Source organism: Pogoniulus pusillus, chromosome 1, assembly GCF_015220805.1.
Source record: "Pogoniulus pusillus isolate bPogPus1 chromosome 1, bPogPus1.pri, whole genome shotgun sequence".
NCBI classification, from domain to species: Eukaryota; Metazoa; Chordata; class Aves; order Piciformes; family Lybiidae; genus Pogoniulus; species Pogoniulus pusillus.
In genome coordinates this window covers 13,363,616-13,388,924 of record NC_087264.1, presented here as the reverse complement: position 1 = coordinate 13,388,924, position 25,309 = coordinate 13,363,616, and the positions used below count along the sequence as shown (strand labels likewise).

Genomic DNA, 25,309 nt, shown 5'->3' with positions numbered 1-25,309 from the left:
ATGGTCTAGTTGACTGGCTAGGGCTGGGTGCTAGGTTGGACTGGATGATCTTGGAGGTCTCTTCCAGCCTGGTTGATTCTATGTTCAGCTTTCACTCTTCATGCACAAGAAGTGCAAAAGCAGCTATCTTAAGATACAGTCCAAATGTTTCATCTAAATAATTTCACTATGAAAGCACAGTGAATATTGCTAATACACAGTGATATAACTAAAAATCTACTACTGTGTGATTAGATCTATTTTTTTGGTCACTGGAAACGAAAAATATAATTTGACGTGCCACAAATCAGCCTTAGAAAGTATCACTGTGTTTGAACATGAGTCATTCCTTAAAAAGTATTCATAACATCTGTCAAAGTTATTTAGTTCCTTAAGTTTCTCTGTGTTGGGCACTTAACTATTATTCATACAATCATTGTAATGTTTCAAACTATGTTCCTATGTAGGTTGCTACTGTAAAAAGAACTAAATTTGTCAGTGCTATTTATTATTTATGTTATGCTCTAGACAGAAAGAAAACTGATAAGATCCAACTTCACCTTCACTTTAGTTCCTCTGGAAGGATATTTCATTCTGTTTTACCCCTTTGAAGTGCCAGGTCTCTGAAATATCTTCCTAATGATACAAATGAAATATGCAGAGGAAGGAATCAGCATGCAGAATGTCGAAGAAGGCAAGACATTTTGAGTCCGTGCTGTGCAGGGAGACGGGCTCAGCATCTCAGTGTTGGAGGGTGTGCATGCTGTGTCCCTGGGCTCATGGTTCTGGCTCTGGTTCAGCAGCCAGGCAAGAGTTTCTCTTCATCAATGAACCAGCTGTTACAGCAGATGATCGTGCTGAATTTCAGGTCATTTGATAACTAGGGCAGGCAGCCGTGTTTTGCAGTTCAGCTTGGGTGACACGTAGATTAAGAACTTCATCAGCATGATGCAGAATTGCTCATGTTTCTTGGCTGCTTGGGTGGGTTTGTGCTGAAGGTGGGCAGAGGGGTTCAGCCAGGTTCTGTCTTTGGCAGCCAGATAGCAATCGCTGCCTCCTGTGTGGCAGAGCATGGCTATTCTTTAAGCTTTATTGTGAATGACATCCAGCATGGTTCTTATTTAGGCTATCAATTAAATCTGGAAGCCGTTGGCAGGTCTGGAAGGCTCTGCTTGGTCATGTCAGCTGCTTCTTCAACATGAATTGTGGCGCTGGCTTCCAGACTTGAAAAAAAATTGCTTATACTCATGTCGGGGAATGGCCATGAAAGCTTCCCAGTTCCTCCAGTGGCTTGGCAATCTCCAAGAGCAAGAGGACACATAAGCCCATAAGGAGGAAGAGCAGCTAAGCCATGCTCCTTGCTCAGGCTGCTTGGAAGAGAAGGGGCAAGGCTTGCTCAGGGACAGGAGAAAGATTAATGTAAAATTCTGGGGGAAGTAGCTGGAAATATGGTAATTTTCTCAACTTGACAGTCTTTTAAACTGCAAGGGATTCCCAGAAGAGTCAAGCAGATCCTTGGTGTAAAGGAGGTAATAACTGGTTCCTGTATTTCTGGAGTCAGAAGAGATCATGAAACCCATCTCTGTGTGCAAATTCTGCCCCCAGATTCCTTACTAAGTATGCAATACCCTTCTAGTGCTAGAAAGGCACACTTTAGAAAGCCACAGTCTGGATTTAATAACTGCATGTGATAAAGAATCAACCACTTACCCAGTTCTCAGCTGGCTCATTGCCTTCACTGATAAAATACTGTGTCTGAAAGCACTGCACTCAGGCACCTGCCTTGCTGATGCTGATAGACCATTTTCAAACTGGACTGTTCAGTCATCCCCATGCTGGGCATGGGGATGACTACACTCCCCCTGGGTGTGTAGGCACAGAGTGAGACTAAAAGACGATGCTGGGCAGCTGAAACAATGGTAATGTAAGAAACATGGGAAGAAAGGCAAGGCTGCAATGTATTTTAAGAAATAACTTTGATGAGCCTTTTTGGTGTGAATAAAGTTGGTCTTAATGCAATTTAGAAGGCCATACCAGCCCTCCTTGCCCCCAGGCTTCTCGTGATGTGTTGAAATGCATCTACAATTTTAAATGGTAAAAATTTAAGGTAGGTATTTCAAAAGAGAGCAGGATGCCAAAGATACTTGCCATATTACTGGATAGGGCTGGGTGCTAGGTTGGACTGGATGATCTTGGAGGTATCTTCCAACCTGATTGATTCTGTGATTAGAGGTGGCAACTAAAACTTGGCTTCTAAGTTTCAAAGTGAGTAGGCCCTTTAAGGCAAACAGCTATTTTTAATTCTCACTCTGGGAAGCCCTTTTTGCCCTGTGCTAGGAGGGATGATATGTGCCCTGTGTCACAGCTGTCTCACAACCACTTACCTCACCAGCCTCCTTTCAATAAGAAAATGCAGATAATGGGACAGAAAGTTGGTCACACAAGCTTGGTGATTCATATAAACCTCTGTTCCTCATTCTGTGGGATGAACAGGAAGAAAAGAAGTCTGTTTCATTCAGCAGGAGAGGTCCTATTGTGGATGTTACCGTTCATTACTCACTACAAGGAGAGCTTGCCTCCCTGCAAGGCTCACTCTGGCACACCCAACAGTGAGTCACCAGTGGTGAGCAGAATGGTGAGCCAAGATGCAAAGTGATATTCCATTTCCTCAACCCTCCCTGAATCTGTGGGTATTTTTGGTAGAGCTTGTGGCTTAGTCTCTTAGGATTACACTCATCCCAGCTATATTTATAGGGCTGAAAGTCTGGTGTGGAATCTCGTTCAGGCTCCTCCTGTAATCAGCAGAGACACCTTCCAGGGAGGATTCATCCTTCTTTCAGGCTGTCACTGATAACTGAGGAGGTTTTGGAAGACTGGGAACGCCACCAGAAGTTTGCAAAGCTGAAATACTTTTGAATTGTGCTTGCTAGCCTTTGTACAGGATTTTGTGGCTTTTTCTTGGGTCTCAGGCTTTCTGCATCATAGGAATCATGCATTTGTTACTCTCAGAAAACAGAATGCACTTTCTGAACATTTCCTAGTGAACCATAATCAGTTTGCAAGCTTAATTAAAGTTGAGTCATCAGAGAAGTATCGAATCTGTGCCAGCACTTCCTTTGTAACAAATTATCTTGATGGCAGTGTAGCATAGACTTAAACATTCCTTATAAGTTAAATTAATTGTATGTTTTTGTAGAAGACAGTTTAGAAAGGAATATATTGCAATACAGGTATGTTACTAGTCACTATGCAATTGTCACCTTACTATAGGCTACTGACAGCAGCATAACTAACTTGCAAGCAGGGCTGGTGTCACCAGAAATGACTTTCCAACCTTCATCCTTCCTGTAGTTACTTTGCTCCTAGCAGTATCCTGCAAAGAAAAGATATGTAAAGTGCAAGCATGTCTTTTAAAAGTAGTTTAATTTAGTACCACACACACTGACGTGATTTAATCATAACATATTATTAGAGCATGGCGTCAGTACAAGACACTCCAACGCAGATACATTTCTGGTAGCTGTAATCTTTGCTTGAGTTGATAGGGGATTTCTGGGCTCAGCCTGAGATTTGCATCTGCCTGGAATGCTTCTTGATTTCTGTTTCTTGGCAGGAACTTTCAGTCTTGCATCCTAGCCATCACACTTTCGTGGGCAAGTCTTGGTTCAGACACCTGAATCTGTGCTGTGTATGTAGGAAATCAGTGTTATAAGCTGCATCCCTAGTCTGGTCTAAGTCCCTTGTGCCAGTATTTCAGACACTGGAATTTGGGAGAGAATCCAACAGCTTTGTGTCCTGGCTTAGTAAGGGCTCAGCCGAGGCCTCCATGCAGGGAGCAGCTCCACAGGGATGAAATGTGGAGACGAGTAATGTGCTTTTTTCCAAGTCTTAAATCCGGTCTATACAATCTTAATTCCAACCAAATTGCTAGAGTATGTGAATGTGGTGTCTACAGAATAACAGCCATTCTGCAAACATCATATTCTGGTGGGAAACACTTAAGCTCTCCTTGGCATAGTGCCCAGGAGTCCTTTGGAAGTGATGATGGAAAAGGAGTTAAGAGCAGAGAAAGGCAATATTGAAAACTAAGTCTGGTTCAATCTAAGCACCTTCTGCAGGTCAAACATCTGACACTGATCCTCACTTCTCTGTTAACGAAACCAGTTTCCATCTTCAGGACTACAGTCATCTGAGCAATGGCATGGCAATGGCTTTTTTTAGTATATTTTGCCCATCTGAGGAACTTAAAAGTTCATTGCTCTCCTTCTTGAGTATTTTCCAGAGCTCTTTAGAGTACCAACCATTTCAAAGTGCCAGTGGCTAAAGACACTAGTAAAATCCTGGAACCAAGCACTTAGATCTCTTCATAGTGTTATTTCAGCTTTGGCACAGCCCCTGGGTTCTTAGCTCTCTAATGCACTGTTAAGTGACTTCTCAAGCATGGGTAATAGATATTAGGAATAAAAAAGAAAAGCAGCCTTTTCAATTAAGGGCAAACTGTACTGAAAGTAAAATTACACAAGTTGTATCAGCTGCATATTGGCAGCACAGTCTCCAGATATAATCAGTAGGAGCTCTGACAGGTAATTACAGTCTTCCTGCAAAAGGCTTCATGTAGGAGAGCTACTTGCTTGCCTGCTACCACTTGCAGGATCAGAGCTGTCCTTCAGTTTTACTGCTGTGGATTGTGGAATTACAGTTCTCCAACTTCTGTTTAAAGAAGAGGCATTTTTCTTGCACATCTCCTTTCAGAGGACTGCTGCACCGGGTAAGCACTGGGCATCAAGAGTGATTTGTCAGCCTTTGCTATAGACTCAGTGGTGATTTCTATTTGTCAAAATGCACAATTGATTTCCTGTTGCAGGAATTACAAGAGAAGTTACTTGAAGGAGTGCTTTGCTTTCCAGCCAGCTGGTCTGGTTTGGAATGGGCTGCCCAGGGAGGTGGTGGAGGCACCGTCCCTGGGGGTGTTCAAGAAAAGACTGGATGAGGCACTCAGTGCCATGGTCTAGTTGACTGGATAGGGCTGGGTGATAGGTTGGACTGGATGATCTTGGAGGTCTTTTCCAACCTGGTTGATTCTATGATTCTATGCTCAAAATAGGGTCATGGTTGTTTTTTTACAGGAACGAGAGATGATGAATTGAGCTGTTAATTAAAGTCTTTTTAGGTGCACAGCGTCTGCAAGCACTGCTTGGTCAAGAATCATCTATCCTGCCACAGGCAAGCTGGCCCATAACATTTTTGGAGGCAGAGTCAAATGACAATAGTAAGAAATAAGATTTCTGGAGGGGTATCTGTCCAGTACCAGGTGCCACACAGCAGAATGTCACTTTAAGTGACTTGCATACAGCTGGTGGCACATGTACCAGGGCTTAGGAATCCCAGAAGGGGTGTTATAAAAACTTCTGGTCACAGTATTTTTTACTACATCTGGCTATTTTTTCCCCAAACTTAGTCCAACGTTGATAGTGTACAGCAGGTCATAACTTTCTTTGCCCAATGCAGGAAGCAGAGGTGGTGGCTCACATCATGCTTTCTGGAGCAGCTGCTTTTTTCAGGTTCTCTAATTACTTCTCCAGTGTGCCAGGCTGCTATCTCCTACTTCTGAGGACTCACTTTGTTGCTAATGTCATTGTGAATCCCAGTCTTTACTTCAGAGTCAGAAATGATTGTGAAATCCCTGAGGGAACCTGTTCCCAGTTTGTCATGCTCCCCTTGCAGATCATCAGTGCCAGCTGGTCATATGGTGGCACTGTCTCTGCTGCCCGCTGTGGGTTCGAATGAGCTAAATAAAAACATGATGTTAATTTTAGGGTTAGGTGGAGGGAGAAGTAAGCATACCAGCACTAACTGGTTTTCCCACGTGTGTGGCAGGGTTTGTTGGCAGGGTGCTTTCTGGGCAGGTGGTACCTCTGCAGAAGGGTCTGCAGGACTTGGTTAATCTCTGCTAGAGCAGTCTGAGATTTGCTGAGATACTCATTGTCCTTGAAGGCTATTTTTTCACATTTTTATTAGTCATAAGCATATTTAACTCCTTAGCAACCAAAATTTTAGTGTGTAAGAGCTGAGTGTGTTAAGACAAAAATAAAGAAAATGTGAAGTAAGAGATAGTCTTGGCCAAATACATCAATGAAAGACTTAGATGCCTCCTTATAAGAGAACAAAGCCCTACATCTTTGGGTTTACAGATTCCCTCACTAGTTTGCTACGTTGTTTTCAGCTGCCAGCATTTGTGTAATACTGTGTTCTTGTGAAGGAGCAGGTGCTTCCACTGACAGTGTAGGATAAGTCAGTGCTTCAGAGATCAGAGCTGGTAATTTACACCAGCTGGATGCTTCCCTTCATTGTGAGATACAGGAGAAAAACAATGGAGAGAAAAAAAAGGATTGGAGTGTTCTCAAAAGTTAAGAATGCAGTGGTTTGAACATACCTTTTTCTTTAGAAAAACTGGAGTCCTGATAATAAACTATAGTGTAAAATGTTATTTTAGTTATCAATCTAAATGTATTTCTGGATTTTTTTAACTCTCGGAAAGTAATTACATAATTATAGCTTGATGGCTATAGAAACCTTAATTTAGACTCAGGTTTGAGTGTACTGTCCATGTTTGCTGATGTGCCTCTAATGGCTTTATGAGCCAGCAAGCAGAAAACAATAGCATGTGAAGGTAGAATTTCAACCATCTGGGTGCTACAGTGAAAAAGATAGGTTGCTGTTAACAGAGTTTTTGCTGGCTCAAATATTAGTTAGTCAATACTTGTATCTGATGGTGGAGCATACCTGAGAGGTATCAGTATTGTAGACTTAAAACAGGGCATTAATAATTCATAGCAACAAGCATTAGAAAACATGATAAGCAACTTTGCTATTTGAATATCTACATATCACTCATACACTGAGTATATTGCAGGAGACAGGTACAGAGAGTGAGCAACTACTTAGTTATGCTAAATATGTGTTGTTTGAGAAGGATAGGGACTATCTCTGATATATTGCATCTGAGGTTTCACTTGCTCCAACTGAAGGAAGTGGCTTCTAGTTTTTATTCAGTATATTCTAGATATTAAAGGCTTGCCTGCTGAGTTCAGTGGGTCAAAATATTAATCAATCTAAATCAGAGTATTGTCACTGAAGCTGTGGCCATATGTCCCCTAAACTAGCTATGAATTTTTTGAAGAGTGCAGGATTGGGCTGTGTGAATTCCCAAATTGACAGAATAATAAAAAGGCAAGGAGAAGGGAAAGCAACAGGTCGAAGGACTCGTGATAAGGCAAAGATGACAGCAAATAAATGTTCTGTTTAGCCTCCTGATGCAGAGTGTCTGCTAACTTCAACTCGACTGCCTCTGTTGGAACCACTGTGCTTAAATACAGAAAAGTGATGAGCAAACAGAGTAGGAAGAGTGGAAAGTGTTAGGATCAGAGGAGCTCAGGAATGGTAGGATGATAAAAAGAACTGAAGTAGATGAGGATTTTAAGCCATTCATGTTTATTTCTGAATCCAGCATGTTCACACTTTTATTTTAAGACTAGTGCTCAGCATTCATCACTGGTGTAACCCCTCTGTCTTCAGCAACTACACCACGAGTGAATTCGATCCTGCATGTTCATTTGCAGGCATTTTTTTCCCCAGTACAAACTAACTTTCTGCTTATTCCTGCTTTGCATTTGTTGTAATTGCATACATGTAGGCAAATGTGATGGTCTGATTGGGGCAGGAGGCAGATAATTCGATTTCCTTCTGACTTTCATGGTATTATGTGAAAGTTCAGACAACAAAGTCAGACTTCAGACACCCTGAAAGGTTGTGATAGGTGAGGAAGAGGATCCAATTAAATATTGAAGTGGCCAGGCCCACTTTGCTGCTGCAGTGGTGGATAGATTACACCTGGTGAAACCTGGTATGCAGCAGGGCGGTCGGTAAGTGCTGGGCATGCTGAGGGTGTAGGGAGGAGTGCGCGGAGGAGGTTGCTGCCATACTATGGTCAGCAGGGAATGGATTTGGCACTGCTTCTGCCTCTGCCACTGTGACTGCATCGTCCTGTGCCGAATGTCTTGTAGGTGATGGAAACCTCCCTGCTACCTTGCACACCCTACCCCTTGCATGCTGTGTTCTGGTGGGAGTCATCCTGGGAAGGGGGGAAGGGATACTTGCACTGGGGTGATTTTGCATGAAAATATTCTGTGCCACCGTTCAGTTGTGCTAGGAAATCACTTGCAGTTGTAACTCATCAATGGATCATTTGTTTTTCTCTTGCTTTTAATTCCAGCAGGCAGGCAGTAGGATGCTGAGATAATATCTGAGAGGAATGACCCATTAGGTTCAGATGATGCTGACATTAGTCAAGGCTGTTAAATCAGGAGATATCGTTACGACGAGTATGTGGAATGATGATTTCTGAGTCAATGTGTTGGATTTCTTCTGTCTTTACTTTCTAAGGAGTGACATCTGTACTCACAGAATATATATTGGTTGAAATTAAAAAATAGGTATGAACAGGGGCAGCATTTTATACCTGCTAAAGTTATCTGGATATTGAGCTATTTTTTTGATTCTGCGACTGCCAGTTCCTGTTAGCTTTCTCCAGAAGTGAGGATTTGCAGAGTTGTAAAGTGTCAGACTATTAAACTGAAAAGAATTGGTGGATTTACTATGGACCTTCCTAGTTAGTGGGACTTCTGCTTCCCTCAAGCAGAAGACAGCTTCTGGTGTTAGTGTGAATGGAATCAGGTACTGTGCTTGAATGTTTTTTAATCCTTTGAGCTTATTAGAATAGTGTGTTTATTGCCAAAGAGGACTACCCATTGCTAATGTTGGTTCATCATGTGTTTGCACAAATCTCTCCATTTACTTGTGTTTCACAACCTTTCAGCACTCTGTTCAGGTAGAGATGCCCGTCCTAGTTGTCTTAGAGCAGCATTGTCTGGATCTTAGCCACTAGCTAGATGCAGACTGTGCATTCATAATGTGATGTGTACATTTTGCTTTGATGCATGTGTGAGGCCCTGCCATTCTCCATGTTGTGGAGAGTTTACTGTCTCACTAGAATGAAAAATGGTGACACTTTAAAACTGAGAGATTTGCCTTGCAAAGTTATCCATAGAGCAGGTCTGAGAACAGCCCATGTTATTCCAGTTGCCTTGGGTGGTGCACCAGGCTACACTAAGCATATATGTTTTCCTGATTTTGTGTGTCATAAGTCTTACTGTTAAACAAAACTAGAAATCATGCTTGACAAGCCAAGTGTGTATCAACTGATTGAGCTCCTGGGAGTACATGCCAGAGGCTGTGTTCACTTTGCCTGTGGCATCAGAGATTTTTTGGTGATTCAGTTTGTCCAAAAGAAAAAGGATTGATTCCTGCTTTTTGTCTGGTGAAAGGAATTGTAAGTATGAAGTGAATATAAACTGGTCTATATGCTGGTACTCCTGTGGGTGGAAACATACACATAGTCACACTTGGCTAAAGGAAGATATTCAGTTTATATCTCACAAGAGGGAGAGCAGCCAGGAAGAAAGGGACCTGGGGGTACTGGTGGATAGTAGGCTGAAGATGAGCCAGCAGTGTGCCCAGGTGGCCAAGAGAGCCAATGGCATCCTGGCCTGTATCAGGAACAGTGTGGCCAGTAGGGCAAGGGAGGTTATTCTTCCCCTGTACTCAGCACTGGTCAGGCCACACCTTGAGTACTGTGTCCAGTTCTGGGCCCCTCAGTTCCAGAGAGATGTTGAGATACTGGAACGTGTCCAGAGAAGGGCGACGAAGCTGGTGAGAGGTGTGGAACACAAACCCTGTGAGGAGAGGCTGAGGGAGCTGGGGTTGTTTAGCCTGGAGAAGAGGAGGCTCAGGGATGACCTCACTGCTGTCTACAGCTACCTGAAGGGACATTGTAGCCAGGTGGGGGTTGGTCTCTTCTGCCAGGCAACCAGCAACAGAACAAGGGGACACAGTCTTGAGTTGTGTCAGGGGAGGTATAGGCTGGATGTTAGGAGGAAGTTCTTGCCAGAGAGAGTGATTGGCATTGGACTGGGCTGCCCAGGGAGGTGGTGGAGTCACCATCCCTGGAGGTGTTCAAGAAAAGCCTGGCTGAGGCACTTAGTGCCATGGTCTAGTTGACTGGCTAGGGCTGGGTGCTAGGTTGGCCTGGATGATCTTGAAGGTCTCTTCCAGCCTGGCTGATGCTATGATTCTATATGGCTTGAGATATTGCTCCATGAGGCCATTTGAAAAGTGCTGAGCTCAGTGATGTTCTTACTGCAGAGCATGGGGCCAGCATTGCCGATGTTCCCTTCTCTTCTGGGACAGGTCCTAGCAAACTGTCACCAAAAGCAAACCAATTCATGTTCTTGTTAAATCCAGATTCAGGAAAACATCTTTGTAATATAAGCCATATGTCTCGATGGTGTGTATTGATTTATAGCCTCAGGTTCCTTGGAGCATCTACTGCCTGAGCTAAACAGACTCCCATGCAGCAGCAGGGAGGTGACAGCTTCTCAGTATGGCTAATGCTCTCGAATTTAAGAAGAGTCTGGTGATATTTCTGGTTTTTCTTAAAGCCCTGCTAGTGCCTAAAGACACAAGATTTTGAGCTTAACCTTTCTGGAAAGGAGTCAAACTTTTTTTTTCCCCCCAGCTAACTTCATACTCCTGAATTTTATAGATTACTTTTTCCCCTTATGGTACTGATTGAAATTTGTCCCATTGCCTCCCCCATACCTGTTTATAAAGCCAGCAATGCTGGAATCAAACCCTTAGAAACTCAGGTCTACCTTTTTTTCATCAGAAAACTCCAACTATTCCCATAGCTTTCTGTGCACATACCATTTTCCCCAGAGGCAGATCCTGTAACCAAATGAAACTGCTTGCAGAAGCAAGGTTGTTTCTGTAAATGCAGTAGAGCTCCTGTGTCTGCCTCTGATCAGGAGGGAGGTGCTGATGAACCCTGCTCAGTGCTGCATGGCAGGTGGCTGCCTAGCCCATGTCTGTTTCATTAGTGATCACTGAGCAGCTGCTGAATTAGTTCTTTCTCAGAGCAGCAAACAGAATCCCCCAGGATGCTCCAGCGCCACGTTTCCCTGTGCTGTGTGAAGGTTCCTTGCACTTGTCACACTGGCTGTGCTCTGTTTCTTGGAAAGCCAGCACTGCACAGCTTCTGGTCCTCCCCTGACACTTGCATTGGGCTCCACCTGATCCAGTCAGCTGCGCAGATATCACCTTCTGCTTTGCTGATCTGCTGCCTGAATCACTTCCCTGGGAAGTGGAGGGCCAAGGTTCAGCCATCTCCCCTGCCTGGAGGAAACTGCAGATTCTGTTTTCCACTTCTCCCTAACCTCAACAGCTCATGTCTCAATCAGCATGTGGGTTTTTTATTCCTGTTAGAGCTGAGCTGCTGAAAGGAAAATAATTCTCAGTTCACATGCACTTCTTATATTTTATGTTCATCAGTCATCTGTTACAATATAGGGAGTCTTAGACCAGACATCTGCATGTCCTAACTATGAAGATGCAATCCCACCACTTAAGGCTGTGTTATGGGGGAGATGCTGACCAAGACAGCTGGAACCACCTCACTGTGGAAGGCTTCCTGTTTGCACTGTCACCTCTGTGTATTTCTAAATTTCTCTTACAGCTGTCTTTTATGTGAGAGGTTAACCAAGCTGTGCTCTCGAGTTGAAGCACTAATGCTCTGGTAAATACACCTGAGCCATATTCTTAACATATTGGAGATGATCTCTGCTATCAGAGTGAAGTTGCTTACTGCAGGAGTTGCTTTAGCACTGTCTCATCTTTATCATGCCCAGAATGAGTTTTTCCTCCTCCATCTCAACCAAGATACCAGCATGAAAAGTTACGCTGTGCCAGTGCCAGGATGGATAAACAGCCTGGAATTACTATCACATTTTTTGCAAACTAACTAAATTAATGACTTTATCAGCTGAGTCAAAGGCACACTGGTCTCATGTTGATGTGTTCAGCAGCACTTCTGGTGAATTGGTGATGATTTCTTTCTAATCCTCTTGCAGCATTGAATTTTTACACCACCTTTGCATCTGGTAACTCCATTCTGGATCTTATGTCTTGCATCCTGTTCAGGGCACCTGATAGCTATGTGGTTGTGTATAGAGAGACGTGTGCAATTCCATTTGTTATTGGTTGTTTGTGGGTTTTGGGGGTGTTTTGTTTTGGTTTTGGTTGGTTTGGGTTTTTTTGTAGAACTGTGCACACATCTGCACATATATACCTGCTGGAGGTATGAACTAATGATAGGGTAGGGCACTCCCATGTTAAATACCAGGCTTGTTTTTCCAGCTTTGTCACTTGCCTTAAATCTTACCCAAAAGTTTCATGAGTGAATGTTAAATCATTTTTGAGTTTGAATGAACAGACTTCGCACAGACCCTTTGTGCTCACGTCTGTATTGCAGATTAAAGAGGTCTTGTTTCATAGTAATCCTGCAAGTAAAAGATGAAAGTAAAGCCTTTGCAGTTGTGAGAACAATGCTTTTAAAAGTGTCTAAGTTGAATTTTTCTAAAATTGAGCTGAGAGCTGGTACCTAAATACATACAGCTTCACCTCCCATGCAGGATAAGGCAAGATGAGCTTGTGTGAAAAGTTTTTGGGAGTGATTTTTAAAAGGATGTATCTTTGCCCTGCTACAGACTTGCAGCACTGTCAGTCACCAAACGATGAGGCAGGTAAAGAAGATTTCTAGCACAGAGTTGAAAGTTCTCATTTCACTACAGTCTTCCAGTTTTGGTTTGACCTAAGGCAAATTCGGTCTGCATCAGAATAAGAGTGCCTTAGGTGACCTTTTACATAGGGTCAAGTGTGTCAGTAGCAAATCTCACCTGTAGGTAAATCGATGCAAGCAAATTTTACTTGTGCAGACATTGCCAAGGTGCAAATGAGTCCCTTCTGCCTTACAGTGTCAGTGAAGCCAAAAAAATTCTTTCCACTTAAGAGGAAAAGCTGTGTCCATGTGTAAGTGATGTTATAGAAAGTATTTAAGTACTCTGTTCTAAATGCTGTGGAGGCATCCAGCCTGTGAGTAACACTCTGAAACTCTGTTTAAAGTTAATGTTTAATAGGACTGAGGCAAGCAATGCCTGAAAGCTGACTTCGTGCCACTATATCCAAACCCTCCCTTTGGTGAGTGTGCTCCCTCTCTCTTGGTCGGGGTGGCTTTGCTTACCATGATTCAAGTAATCCAACAGGATCCTGTATGGAACTGTGGGAGCTCTGTTGCTCAGTTAACAGTGCAACAAAACCTAAAGGTATTCAATTTTTTGAATTGAGCCACTAGTGACCCATGGACAAGAACTTTCCTACTCATTTATCTGCCTATGATTTGCCTCAGCCCCTGTATCCACGCCAGGCAGAAACTCTCCACAGCACACTTTAGACATGAGCTTTTGCATGTCAAGCAAAGCAGGATATGCAGAGTTCCAAAGCACTGGTACAGAAGTACTGTAGCAGTACATGCAAGGGGCCTGTGGGTCTGCCTAGAAGCAGTGGTGAGGCACAGTAAGTGGGCTGATGCTTCTTTCCAGTCCTTTAACTCACCATGGAAACTTAGGTCTGTGTGTCATCTAACTCTGGTTGTGCTGGCTTGGGCCCCAGAAGTAGTATAGGCATCCTGCTTTATCTGTGTGCTTCATCTAGTCTAATTAGATCAAAGCTTTGTCCAGGATAATGGTCTCTACTAATGAGTTTGAGCACAGTGTCACTAGCACAGAAGTGTTGCACCCAGGTCCTGTGTCAATTCTTATGGTGGGCAGTTGGTCTCTTCTCCCAGGCAACCAGAATAGAACAAGGGGACACAGTCTCAAGTTGTGCCGGGGAAGGTATAGGTTGGATGTTAGGAGGAAGTTCTTGCCAGAGAGAGTGATTGGCATTGGACTGGGCTGCCCAGGGAGGTGGTGGAGTCACCATCCCTGGAGGTGTTCAAGAAAAGCCTGGATGAAGCACTTAGTGCCATGGTGATAGTGACTGGCTAGGGCTGGGTGCTAGGTTGGACTGGATGATCTTGGAGGTCTCTTCCAACCCGATTGATTCTATGATTCTGTGATGATGTAGCCATGCCAGAATGTCTTCTTGAGTATGTAGTGCTCAACAGGACTGATTGAAGGAGCCAAGAGCAGGTTGAAGTCCTCAGGGCAGAGACGGATCTGTGAAATGCTGACAGAGTCTCTGCTGCAGCAGTGTGATTGCCCAACAGCAGCAAGAGAGCTAAAATTACAGCCAGACTGTGAACGAGGGAAGTGGTGGTATTTGAGTAGGCACAAAACTTCCACCCTTCAGCTGGAGCCAACTTGGTGTCACATTGGCATTGCAAAGCTGGTCTGCTTGGGCAGTCAAGGGAGATCAGGCAGCAGCAGAGGCAGAAGCTGCATAGGGGTTAAGGGGGGAATTTATTTGTGTGTCTCACAACCACAGAGACAGCAAAATGCACCATCCAGCCATGACCTGGCTGGGTTTGCAGGCTGGCCTCAGGAGCTGGCAGCAGCCTGACTAGAAGTCCCTTTCCAGTACATGGATATGGGGAGTGTTGGCCCAGGCTGTGTTTGAACAAGGGCATGGAGATTAACATTGGTCAGAAATGCTTTTACCAACTGATTTCATTTTTTTTTCTCCTATCAGAAAATGCCAATGTATTTGAAGGATATTCTGTGGGAAAGAAAAACTTTGCAGCAACTTGTAAGCTGAAATGATCTCTTCTGTTCTGGTCCATATAAGTAGGTGTTTATGTCACATTCTCAGGATATAAATGATAAGTCAGACCTGTTGCCTGGAACCTGAATGTCCCATAATCCAAGTATGTGCTTAAAGCATCAAGCAGTGAGAGATTCCATTGTCTGTAATGAATGAACGATCTGTTAATGGATTAGATTGGACCTTTTGTATTGAAGAAGCATAAACCCCTGATTGCTCAGGGAAGTGGGCCTGGTTTTGCCACTTTCATGAGTGCTTGCAGCCAGTGTTACTCACAGCTGTAGCATAAGTAAAGACAAGATGCCACTTGGGGCTAACCCATGAGGAGAGAAATGATGACATTGTTCCTGCTTGCTCATGCCTTCCTGACACAGCTACATGGGAGTGGAAACCAGAGTATGGGTTTTCCCTTGGTGACAGCTTTGGTCCTACTTTGTGACTGTCCATGGATCCTGACATCCACTTCTGAGCAGCAGCAGAGTGCTGAAATGGTCACTGGCGTGTGGAAACCATCACACCAACCATGAAAACTGCCTTATGGCAAGAGATTTTGGTCGCTATTCTTAGGGACAACTGGGGAAGGGCCGAACAAGTGCTGGGGCAGCTGAGCAGGAGGAGAAAAAGCAAACCTGGAAAGCACCCATATGCTGTGAAATGTGCCTTGAGATGAATCACAACATGCTGGTGTAAAAGCACAGTTAATTATTGCAGAGCAGCAAAGTGAGGAAACGCAAACATTTGCTGTGTGTCTCCTGCATTAATTAATTGCTAAAAATGTAGACTGAAACAGCAGTGTGGGGAGCAGGTAACACCCAAACCACCACATCCTGCAAATGGGTCAGTAGCAAAACTGACTCTCCTGGCTATTGTGCTGAGAAGTGTTTTTTTCTCTGTAAGTCTGTTCCCAAAAGTTGGGAAGGCAACTCAGAGGGCAACTCAAAAAGCATGTTTAAGTGAGGATGCTGTCACACAGAGCACATACTGTTCATATCTGCTCAGGTCTGAGAAAGATCTAAAATTATGGAGAAGAGGTAAGCCTTGAAATCCTCTTGAGTTTTAAAAACCCTCAGAGGTCTGCTGTGTGTGCACAGGAAGGCATACACATGAAACCAAGCGTAAAAATAATCCCTGCCTTCAGTATCTGTATGAGCTTTGGCTGAACACGTTAATAGCAAGCTTAAGCATGCAAGAGCAAGAAGCTCCACTGTTACAGAGGTGGAAGTTGTTTGCAGACTTCACATCTAATGGTGGTATGCTTTGGTCTGCTGGGAAGTCTAGACTGGGGTGGGGATGTGGGGAGGGAAATGTAGAAATCTAGCAGAATTTGTATTTCTGGCCACAAACAGACCTGAAACCTTGGATTGGATTTGTAAATGTATTGGCTGCCCTCGGGCAACATCTTGGTTGCCAAAACAGGGAGCATCTAACCTTTTTCTTTAAGGTTTGTGAATTAAGGTTGTATATTGCTATAGAAAAAAAATATTAGTTTGAATAAGATCACAAGCAAGATGGCAGGAGGAATTATTTCTTGTGGTCAGGAGTAACTCAAGCAAAACAACTAGTACCAAACAGAATGGATGTGTTTTCACACTGCTGACAAGAAGAGCTGTATACTCACTGGCAGCAAAGTGTGACTGCCCTGAACTGCCTGATAGCCCAGGGAAAATCCACATATAACTTTCCTCAAACTGTTTTCAAACCAGTACAAGCTTTCTAATCAATACAAGCCTCTGCAGAACACAAAACCATGTATCTGTGTTCCCACAGACTGTGACTGACCTCTGCAACTTGTCTAGGCTTTTCCTCAGCATTATCTTACCAACTTTTTCTCCACTGCTGCTTGTTTTACACAGGAGAGAGGATGAACTACCTATTAGGGGGTTGTTTAGCCTGGAGAAGAGGAGGCTCAGGGGTGAGCTCATTGCTGTCTACGACTACCTGAAGGGACATTGTAGCCAGGTGGGGGTTGGTCTCTTCTGCCAGGCAACCAGCAACAGAACAAGGGGACACAGTCTTGAGTTGTGTCAGGGGAGGTCGAGGCTGGATGTTAGGAAGAAGTTCTTGCCAGAGAGAGTGATTGGCATTGGACTGGGCTGCCCAGGGAGGTGGTGGAGTCACCATCCCTGGAGGTGTTCAAGAAAAGCCTGGCTGAGGCACTTAGTGCCATGGTCTAGTTGACTGGCTAGGGCTGGGTGCTAGGTTGGACTGGATGATCTTGAAGGTCTCTTCCAGCCTGGCTGATGCTATGATTCTATGATTCTATTACAGCTTCATCCTCCTCTTCTGTTCACCCTTGCCTCTTTTTTTCCTTCTAGCTTTGTTAGTGTAATTCACTTCTAAAGCTTTTTTACAAGAAAATTGTGCTAAACACATTTAGTGTGCAGAAGAGGGCATTAAAAGTATCTTAGGATTGGGTATGAAGTGAAGACAGTTCACTTCTTTGTCTCACTACTGGTAAGTGGTAAAATAGAAGAAAAATCAGTCTGGAAAAGATTTAGATGAATGATGTCTTGCTGCAGCTGATGTAAGAAAGAAATCTAAACCTGTAAAAGAGAAATGAGTTATTACTCAGAAAACACTAATTGTAACACATCTCAAGGTATGAAGAGGAAGAATGAAGGCATTTCCAGAGCCATACAATTGTGTAACCTGTGCATGTGATTTTTTTTTTATTAATGTGCAAATTAAAATGCCTGCAAATTTCTCAGCACTAAAAAACCCAAGGTTTTGAATGTTGATTATTTTCTGAGTCATGTCTGAAGTAGCTTCTTTTCCTCTGATCTTTATTCTCTTGGCTTTGTCAGACATTTCTACTAGCAGTGTGCACTTGTAGCCTGGAGGGCCAACCAGATCCTGAGCTGTATCAGGAGAAGTGTGGCCAGCAGGTCGAGGGAGGTGATTCTCCCCCTCTACTCTGCTCTGGTGAGACCCCACCTGGAGTATTGCATTAAGTTTTGGAGCCCCCATTACAAGAGGGATGTGGAGATGCAGTAGCATGTCTGGAGAAGGGCCACGAGGATGCTCAGAGGGCTGGAGCAACTCTGCTATGAGGACAGACTGAAAGAGTTGAGGCTGTTCAGTCTGGAGAAGAGGAGGCTCCAAGGTGACCTTCTTGTGGCCTTCCAGTATCTGAAGGGGGCCTACAAAAAGGCTGGGGAGGGATTTTTTAGGCTATCAGGTAGTGACAGGACTAGGGGGAATGGAGCAAAGCTAGAAAGATTCAGACTGGACGTGAGGAGGAAGTTGTTCAGCATGAGAGTGGTGAGAGGCTGGAATGTGTTGCCCAGGGAGGTGGTTGAGGCCCCATCCCTGGAGGTGTATAAGGCCAGGCTGGATGAGGCTGTGGGCAGCCTGATCTACAGTAGGGTGTCCCTGCCCATGGCAGGGGGGTTTGAACTAGATGATCCTTGTGGTCCCTTCCAACCCTGACTGATTCTGTGAACTATGAAGAAATCACCAATTTCAAAGCCTAATTAGGAGCTTTATGTGCTTCACTTTAAGGACATTTTTCACTACGACCAAATAATAACAAAAGCAAAATGCTGCCAACTGAAACAATCCACTGAAGTCCTTAATGCAGAAGAAGTGTAAGGGCATGGAACTCATCCTTATATAAGAGAGTGAAATTAAGTTATGTCATTGAAGTGAGGGAAAAAACGTTCTAGTAGCATTTTCTGAATTGACTTGTGGTCTTCCCTGATTATTTAGTGTATCACAGACAAATGTTTTAAAGGCAGTGTTCATTTTGCAGATGTATTACGTCCAGAAGCTATATATTTAGCTTTGAGTATGATCTCAGTTGTGCAAGCATACACATACATAATGGAAAGTATAAGTAAACTCATTGAATTTACCAGGACTCCTTTGTGCTGTTAATGAAGATAGACCTGTTTGTAGACTCCTGTGCTGTTATTTACTTGCCTGCTATGTAAGATTAGCTTAGGAAAGCTCCAGGTGATAAAAAACCAACAACCCAAACTTCCATATATGTTTTGTAACATTTCTTTAAGCTGCTTTTGAAAATTATTTGGTTGGACTTGTTTGGTTTTAAGCATGCATAGCCAGTTCATAACAGTGCCCACAAGAACAAGGACTTAGTTTTTGGTGTGATGCTGATAGTCTGCTCTTGATTCCTTTCATGTATCTAGTATGAATCAAACTGTCCACATTGCCATTTTTCTGGACACTTAGCCAAAGTACCTAGTTAAGATGGCATCATTAGAGCCATGACTGACATGACTTACTGCCAAGGAACAATTGGGGTCTTTCTGCTGCCTTGTCTTCTGGCCTTTCTTGTTCACATTAGTGACCACTTTTAGTCCTCTTTCAAGCAAAGTGCTGGCTTCCTTGTGATGATGCTCTAAGGCAGGGTTCCAGCCCAGTAGTGTCGGGGGCTGGAGTATAGTTTGGTTCCAACCCAGTAGTGTCAGGGGCTGGAGTATAGTTTGGTTCCAGCCCAGTAGTGTTGGGGGCTGGAGTATAGTTTGGTTCCAGCCCAGTAGTGTCAGGGGCTGGAGTATAGTTTGGTTCCAGCCCAGTAGTGTCAGGGGCTGGAGTATAGTTTGGTTCCAGCCCAGTAGTGTCGAGGGCTGGAGTATAGTTTGGTTCCAGCCCAGTAGTGTCGGGGGCTGGAGTATAGTTTGGTTCCAGCCCAGTAGTGTCAGGGGCTGGAGTATAGTTTGGTTCCAGCCCAGTAGTGTCAGGGGCTGGAGTATAGTTTGGTTCCAGCCCAGTAGTGTCGGGGGCTGGAGTATAGTTTGGTTCCAGCCCAGTAGTGTCGAGGGCTGGAGTATAGTTTGGTTCCAGCCCAGTAGTGTCGAGGGCTGGAGTATAGTTTGGTTCCAGCCCAGTAGTGTCAGGGGCTGGAGTATAGTTTGGTTCCAGCCCAGTAGTGTCGGGGGCTGGAGTATAGTTTGGTTCCAGCCCAGTAGTGTTGGGGGCTGGACTATAGTTTGGTTCCAGCCCAGTAGTGTCGGGGGCTGGAGTATAGTTTGGTTCCAGCCCAGTAGTGTCGGGGGCTGGAGTATAGTTTGGTTCCAGCCCAGTAGTGTCGGGGGCTGGAGTATAGTTTGGTTCCAGCCCAGTAGTGTCGGGGGCTGGAGTATAGTTTGGTTCCAGTGCAGTAGTGTTGGGGGCTGGAGTATAGTTTGGTTCCAGCCCAGTAGTGTCAGGGGCTGGAGTATAGTTTGGTTCCAGCCCAGTAGTGTCAGGGGCTGGAGTATAGTTTGGTTCCAGCCCAGTAGTGTCAGGGGCTGGAGTATAGTTTGGTTCCAGCCCAGTAGTGTCGGGGGCTGGAGTATAGTTTGGTTCCAGCCCAGTAGTGTCGGGGGCTGGAGTATAGTTTGGTTCCAGCCCAGTAGTGTCAGGGGCTGCAATATAGTTTGGTTCCAGCCCAGTCCCAGCAGGTGCTCAGGAGGCCGGTGAGTGGATTAAGTGGCAGGAGGTGGCTGCTTGGTTTCCCCCTCAACCCCTGGCTGGGGGGGTCTGTAAATACTGTCAGGATGGATTGAGGACCCTGGGGGGCCATATCCAGCCCACAGGCCGTAGTTTGAGGACCCCTGCTCTAAGGCTTCATGCAAGGGGAGTTTTCTCATGGTGACATCATATGCAGTCATGAGCACAGCTAAGGCTTGACACGGTGAATTTGTTACCCAGTGAGGGGTGCATGACTTAAACTTGAAAGCCTTCCACTCAGAAGTCTGCTTTTTGAAGTATCTCACAGGTATGTGTATAAGCACAAGAGAACATGGGTGTTACGAGCGCATACCAGAGCCAGAATCCAGGCCAGTGGCACTGCTAACTGTGGGTCCAGTTCCACAGATTGGGGGTTAGACCTCACCTGTCTTCCTACTGTGTTCAGAAGCTTAAATTCAGTCTGTATCTGCTGCAAAGGGGTAGCTCTGGCCTTCTGTGCTGCTTTGAAATATTTTAATGAGACAAATCAGATTAGAGGCTGTGAAAAGAAAACAGTGATGATTTCTGCTTCACTCATAGCTTCGCTTCAGTGGTGAATATGCACAGGATGAGCACTTGCCCAGTAGTATGACATCCTTCTTACATTTTAAACTCCTTGCACATGAGCCTCCTGCTCTGTGCTTTCCAAACACTTGCTAAGTTTATTCCCCCAAGCCTGGCTTCCAGAACACCACCCTCTCCCCACCACCCTCTCCCCACCATTCACTCTTTCCTCTGATCTTTACAAAGCATGACACTTCTGTCCAAACAGTTTGCAAAGGCCTGTTACCAATGCTATTAAGCTGTCAGGATATTAAGGAGTGAGCTGTTGTCACTTCATACCCTGTCCTAAAACATTTCTGGAAGTCAGTCCTTTGGCCTCGGTGGTTGTCACTGGGTCTGTGTTTGTGATATCCCAAACTGGAATATGCCTTCTGATTTTCAGAAAGTGCTCTGTTGCCGTTCTGCACATATCAGTCCTTAAACTTCTCTTTAAAATGTGCACAAGTTCATCAGCATCAGTGAATGCTCTGGAAGTTCTGACTGCGATGCATATCTGCCATCTCGCTGCTTTTCACACTGTCGTACTTCCTAAATTTGTTTTCAGATGGCATTCTGCCTGGCAGAAACATACACAGAAATCAGAAAGGAATACCCTTAACGATTTTTGATTGGCATATTTGGGGTTCTAGGTGTTTTGTTGTCATTTTCTGGGTTTGGATAACTTTTAAAGAATGAAAATTCACGTTTGAGAATGAAAAAAATTAGGTAAACATAATGATTTTGTGCATATAACTGATCTGCTTCTCAGAGCCTGAGGGAGCTGGGGGTGTATAGCCTGCAGAAGAGGAGGCTCAGGGGCAACCTCATTGCTGTCTACAACTACCTGAAGGGAGGTTGTAGCCAGGTGGGGGTTGGTCTCTTCTGCCAGGCAACCAGCAACAGAATAGTGGGACACAGTCTCAAGTTGTGCTGGGGGAGGACTAGGCTGGATGTTAGCAGGAAGTTGTTGCCAGAGAGAGTGATTGGCATTGGAATGGGCTGCCCAGGGAGGTGGTGGAGGTGTTCAAGAAAAGCCTGGATGAGGCACTTAGTGCCATGATCTAGTTGATTGGATAGGGCTGGGTGTTAGGTTGGACTGGATGATCTTGAAGGTCTCTTCCAGCCTGGCTGACTCTATGATTCTATGACCAGAAAATTTGATTTTGCATTTCATAGAACTCTAACTGTTCAGTCCCAGTTAAAACCCACCTTATGAAATCAGTGAAACCATCCTGTTTCCACGGAATGCAAGACCACCATAGCTTATGTTACCAACAGTTGTGCTTTTATTTTCAGAATAATTATTTCTGTCTGAAAATGGCATATAGTAGCAGTGTGCTTCATTAAATGTCCAAGACCAGAAATTAAATTGTCAGAGTCAAGAGAAGGAGGTATTACTTAAATAGTGACACACATAATTGGGTTTTGTTGGTGAATGCCAGTGAAAGCTCAGTGTGTATCCTGCAGAAGCAGAAGGCTGACAGTGTTGTACAAAGAAAAGGCACCTTTGTAAAAGGACTGTTTTGTTGGGGTTTTTTATCTCCTTCTCCTCAAGTAGTTTCTTGGTGTCATCTCAGCACCAGAGCAGGCCTAGCTAGCATAACTGCTCACAAACTCAGCACTGTGGAAGAGAAGAGTAATCCAGGGATGTTTGATCTGAACCCTGCAGAAGTTAGAAATGCATCTCAGTGTGATGAACTGACCTTCTGCAAGGCGACTTGCAACCCTGTGGGTCTTCACCCTTGCCAAGGGATTAGTATGTAGTCCACTGCTACTGTGATGCCAAGTTTCTGGAGAAATCTGCTTACATGTTTAGCCATTAGTTTCTCACAATGAGGCCAAAAGTTGACAGGAGGCAATGTGTCTCATAGGAAAAGAAATAATTAGTATAAAAATAAAGGAAGGAAAATAATTGTTGAGGTTTTTCCTCTCAGAATCACAGAATCACAAAAACATCCAGGTTGGAGAAGACCCTCAGGATCACCAAGACCAACCTATAACCCTACTTTACAAGATTCACCTTAAACCATATCCCTAAGCACCACATCCAAATGACTGCTACGCACATCCAGGGTCATAGTAAGAAGGAGAAGCAATTATTCTGAGTGTCACTGGGCTTTGAAAAAGTCAGCCACGTTTGCTTTCCTAATTGCATTCTCTCATGTTTCTGTAGGTCCAGCTGCCCAGCGCCAGGTGCAGAATGGGCCATCTCCAGATGAGATGGAAGCACAGAGAAGGTAAGTGGAGTTAATCCATTATGGTAGAGTTGTGATTTGTATCTTGGATTGATGTGCAGTCCTTGTTCATCAATAAGCACTGCTCTTTTTACTTGTACCAGATTTAAGCTGATTCTGAGTTCTCTGCAAGTAATGTTTCTGTAATGACTTTCTAAAAGGTGAACCAAAGCCCTAAGTAAACCTTTTACTCAAAGGCAAACCTGAGGCTTGCTGATGTTCAGAGTTAAAGGCAAAACATATTTAATGATAATTCATTGAGTGTGTGTTTCTCAAGCACATTAAGAAAGCCTAACCTTATCCTGTTCTAGATCAGAACAGGCTATGTACACCCTCAGCAACAGCTTATGACCATTTTGCATATGGCTCTTTCTATATCACGTGCCATTCCTTTCATCAATGATGTGCTCTAAACCAAGGTTATAAATGAAAGAGTAAAATCATATACTTCACCTTTACACCTTTAGTCTAGATGTAGTGCCATTATTACACACCACCATTTCTCTAGCTGCTAGGAACTCCTTGACATCAAAGAGAAGGTGAGCAGAAATGTCTGTCCTTATATGCTTGTCTCCATAATCAAGTTATGAGGCTCATCTCATTTCAGCTTTGCTGATTCAGCCCAGGTTCCTGTAGAAGCCATAGAAATCCCTGTAGCAGCTGTAGCTTTGGCTTCCTTCGTTAATTATAAGCTTTCTAGTTTGACCAGGACGTCATCTGTGCTGGCAAAGCTGTGATCTGTGCGCCCAGCATCAGTGGTGCCCATGCCAGCAGCACTGCTCAGCCAGGCTTGTGCTTCTGTGTTAAAGTATAGACTTGTGCACACAAGAAAAGGCACCCTGGTTCCCCATATTCTGGTTCACTGAAAGGGCGTTCCTGCTACTGTGTGAGAAACACCAGAGAATGTTCTGCTGTAACATGGACAAGCTGGTGGGCCCCACTTCATTAGGAGTGCACTAAAGTACACAAATCAGCAGGACCTACGGGTGCCCAACGTTTGGTGTTGACATTGCTTAAATGAAGTGTCTGTCACTGCTTTGTAATGAGAGAAGAATTAGCAAGTGCAATTAGCCCTCCGAATGACTTGGCCCAATGTTGGGTTCAGCTACTAAATAGCTTTGTAAGGATTTTAATCAAAAAATGTCTGATGTGATGGGCACTCAGTGGGCTCAGCCTTCATTTATAAGTGCAATTTGTAATCAGGCAAGATTTCCCCTTGCAGAGTCCAGGGACTGCCCTGGCCCTGTGGGTGGTGTGGCATTTTCATGCTCCTGGAACATCAGTGGTGAAGTGTTGCACTATATTGCTGCATTGATGCTCCAGGGCTGCTGCTCTGACTGATCCTTACACAAAGCCACATACAGGCCATCACACAGACTGTGGTAGGTACTTAGGATTCTCTCCCTCTTGAAACTGGTCCCCAGTGCCTTTACGAATAACTCTGAATGTTAGCAAAGTTATCATAAAGGTCAGGAGTGCTCCTGCCCACTCAGGGCAAGGGGGATGCTGCTTCTCTGCACTGCCTGGCTGAAAGGACAGACCCAGCTCTTCATTAACCACTGGAAATCACTGATTCCTTAGACCATATGTAACTCAGACCTCAAATTTAGGTGCCTATTATATTTAAAGTGTTTTCTCTAACAATGTTAGAGGAAAAAAAAATATTTTATTTATTGTTTTTCATTTAGAGACAGGACAAGCCTTTTGGGTAGGTATTATTTTACTGCTACAGGGCACATTGTTCTGGGGAAGCTTCTTTTGCTCCGCTGGACTGGAACAAGTTGTGGCAGTAGATGCACTTAGATATTACTGCATCTGCACTAGAGGATTTTCAGCTTTAATTATGCTGATGGGCTCTTAAGCAGAAAATAGGCCTAATTTTAGGACTAGCTTTTTAAAAATATCTTATAAGCAGGCAAGGAAATGAAGTTATGGTAACTATCTTGCAAATGTGTCTGTTTAAAATGGGTTTTTTTAGAGACCTTCACACAGATGTTAAAAGAATATATTTTTAAGTCAGTGTAATATGTCTCCTCATGTGCTTTGCTCCTTGCATACTCTTTAAGCAACAGTGTGCCAGCCTCAGCCTTTATTTAGTTCCACTGGAATATATTTGACTTCCTAAGGGTGTAAGAACTTCTCCTTTTAGCATGCGTGGGAGGGTGTATTTGGCAACATTTAAACTGCTTTTTCCCAAGAGCAGACAGGGCTGGCAGGAGCTCCAGTGACAAATGGCAGTGGCCGACCCTTATTCTGGGGAGCGTGCCACACCTCTGTCTGCTCTGCAGTGGTTCTAAATGACTCAGAAACATCTTACCCATATTTATTTCCTGATCTATCAGGCTGAAGTTTTCCAACTCTGTCCTTCAGATAGACCTAGAATTTCC

The 25,309-nt window shown here is 44.1% G+C and overlaps 1 protein-coding gene across 7 annotated transcripts in view; it reads left to right on the top strand.

The window, feature by feature from the left end:
* The window catches only part of EVL (Enah/Vasp-like), a 173,949-nt gene that overhangs the window by 128,081 nt on the left and 20,559 nt on the right, over positions 1-25,309 (top strand). For all 7 annotated transcript variants that reach the window (XM_064175648.1, XM_064175737.1, XM_064175895.1 and 4 more), the window contains exon 4: positions 22,862-22,925. In XM_064175648.1, the coding sequence (XP_064031718.1) occupies positions 22,862-22,925 (64 nt within the window). The remainder of the gene's footprint in view (positions 1-22,861; positions 22,926-25,309) is intronic.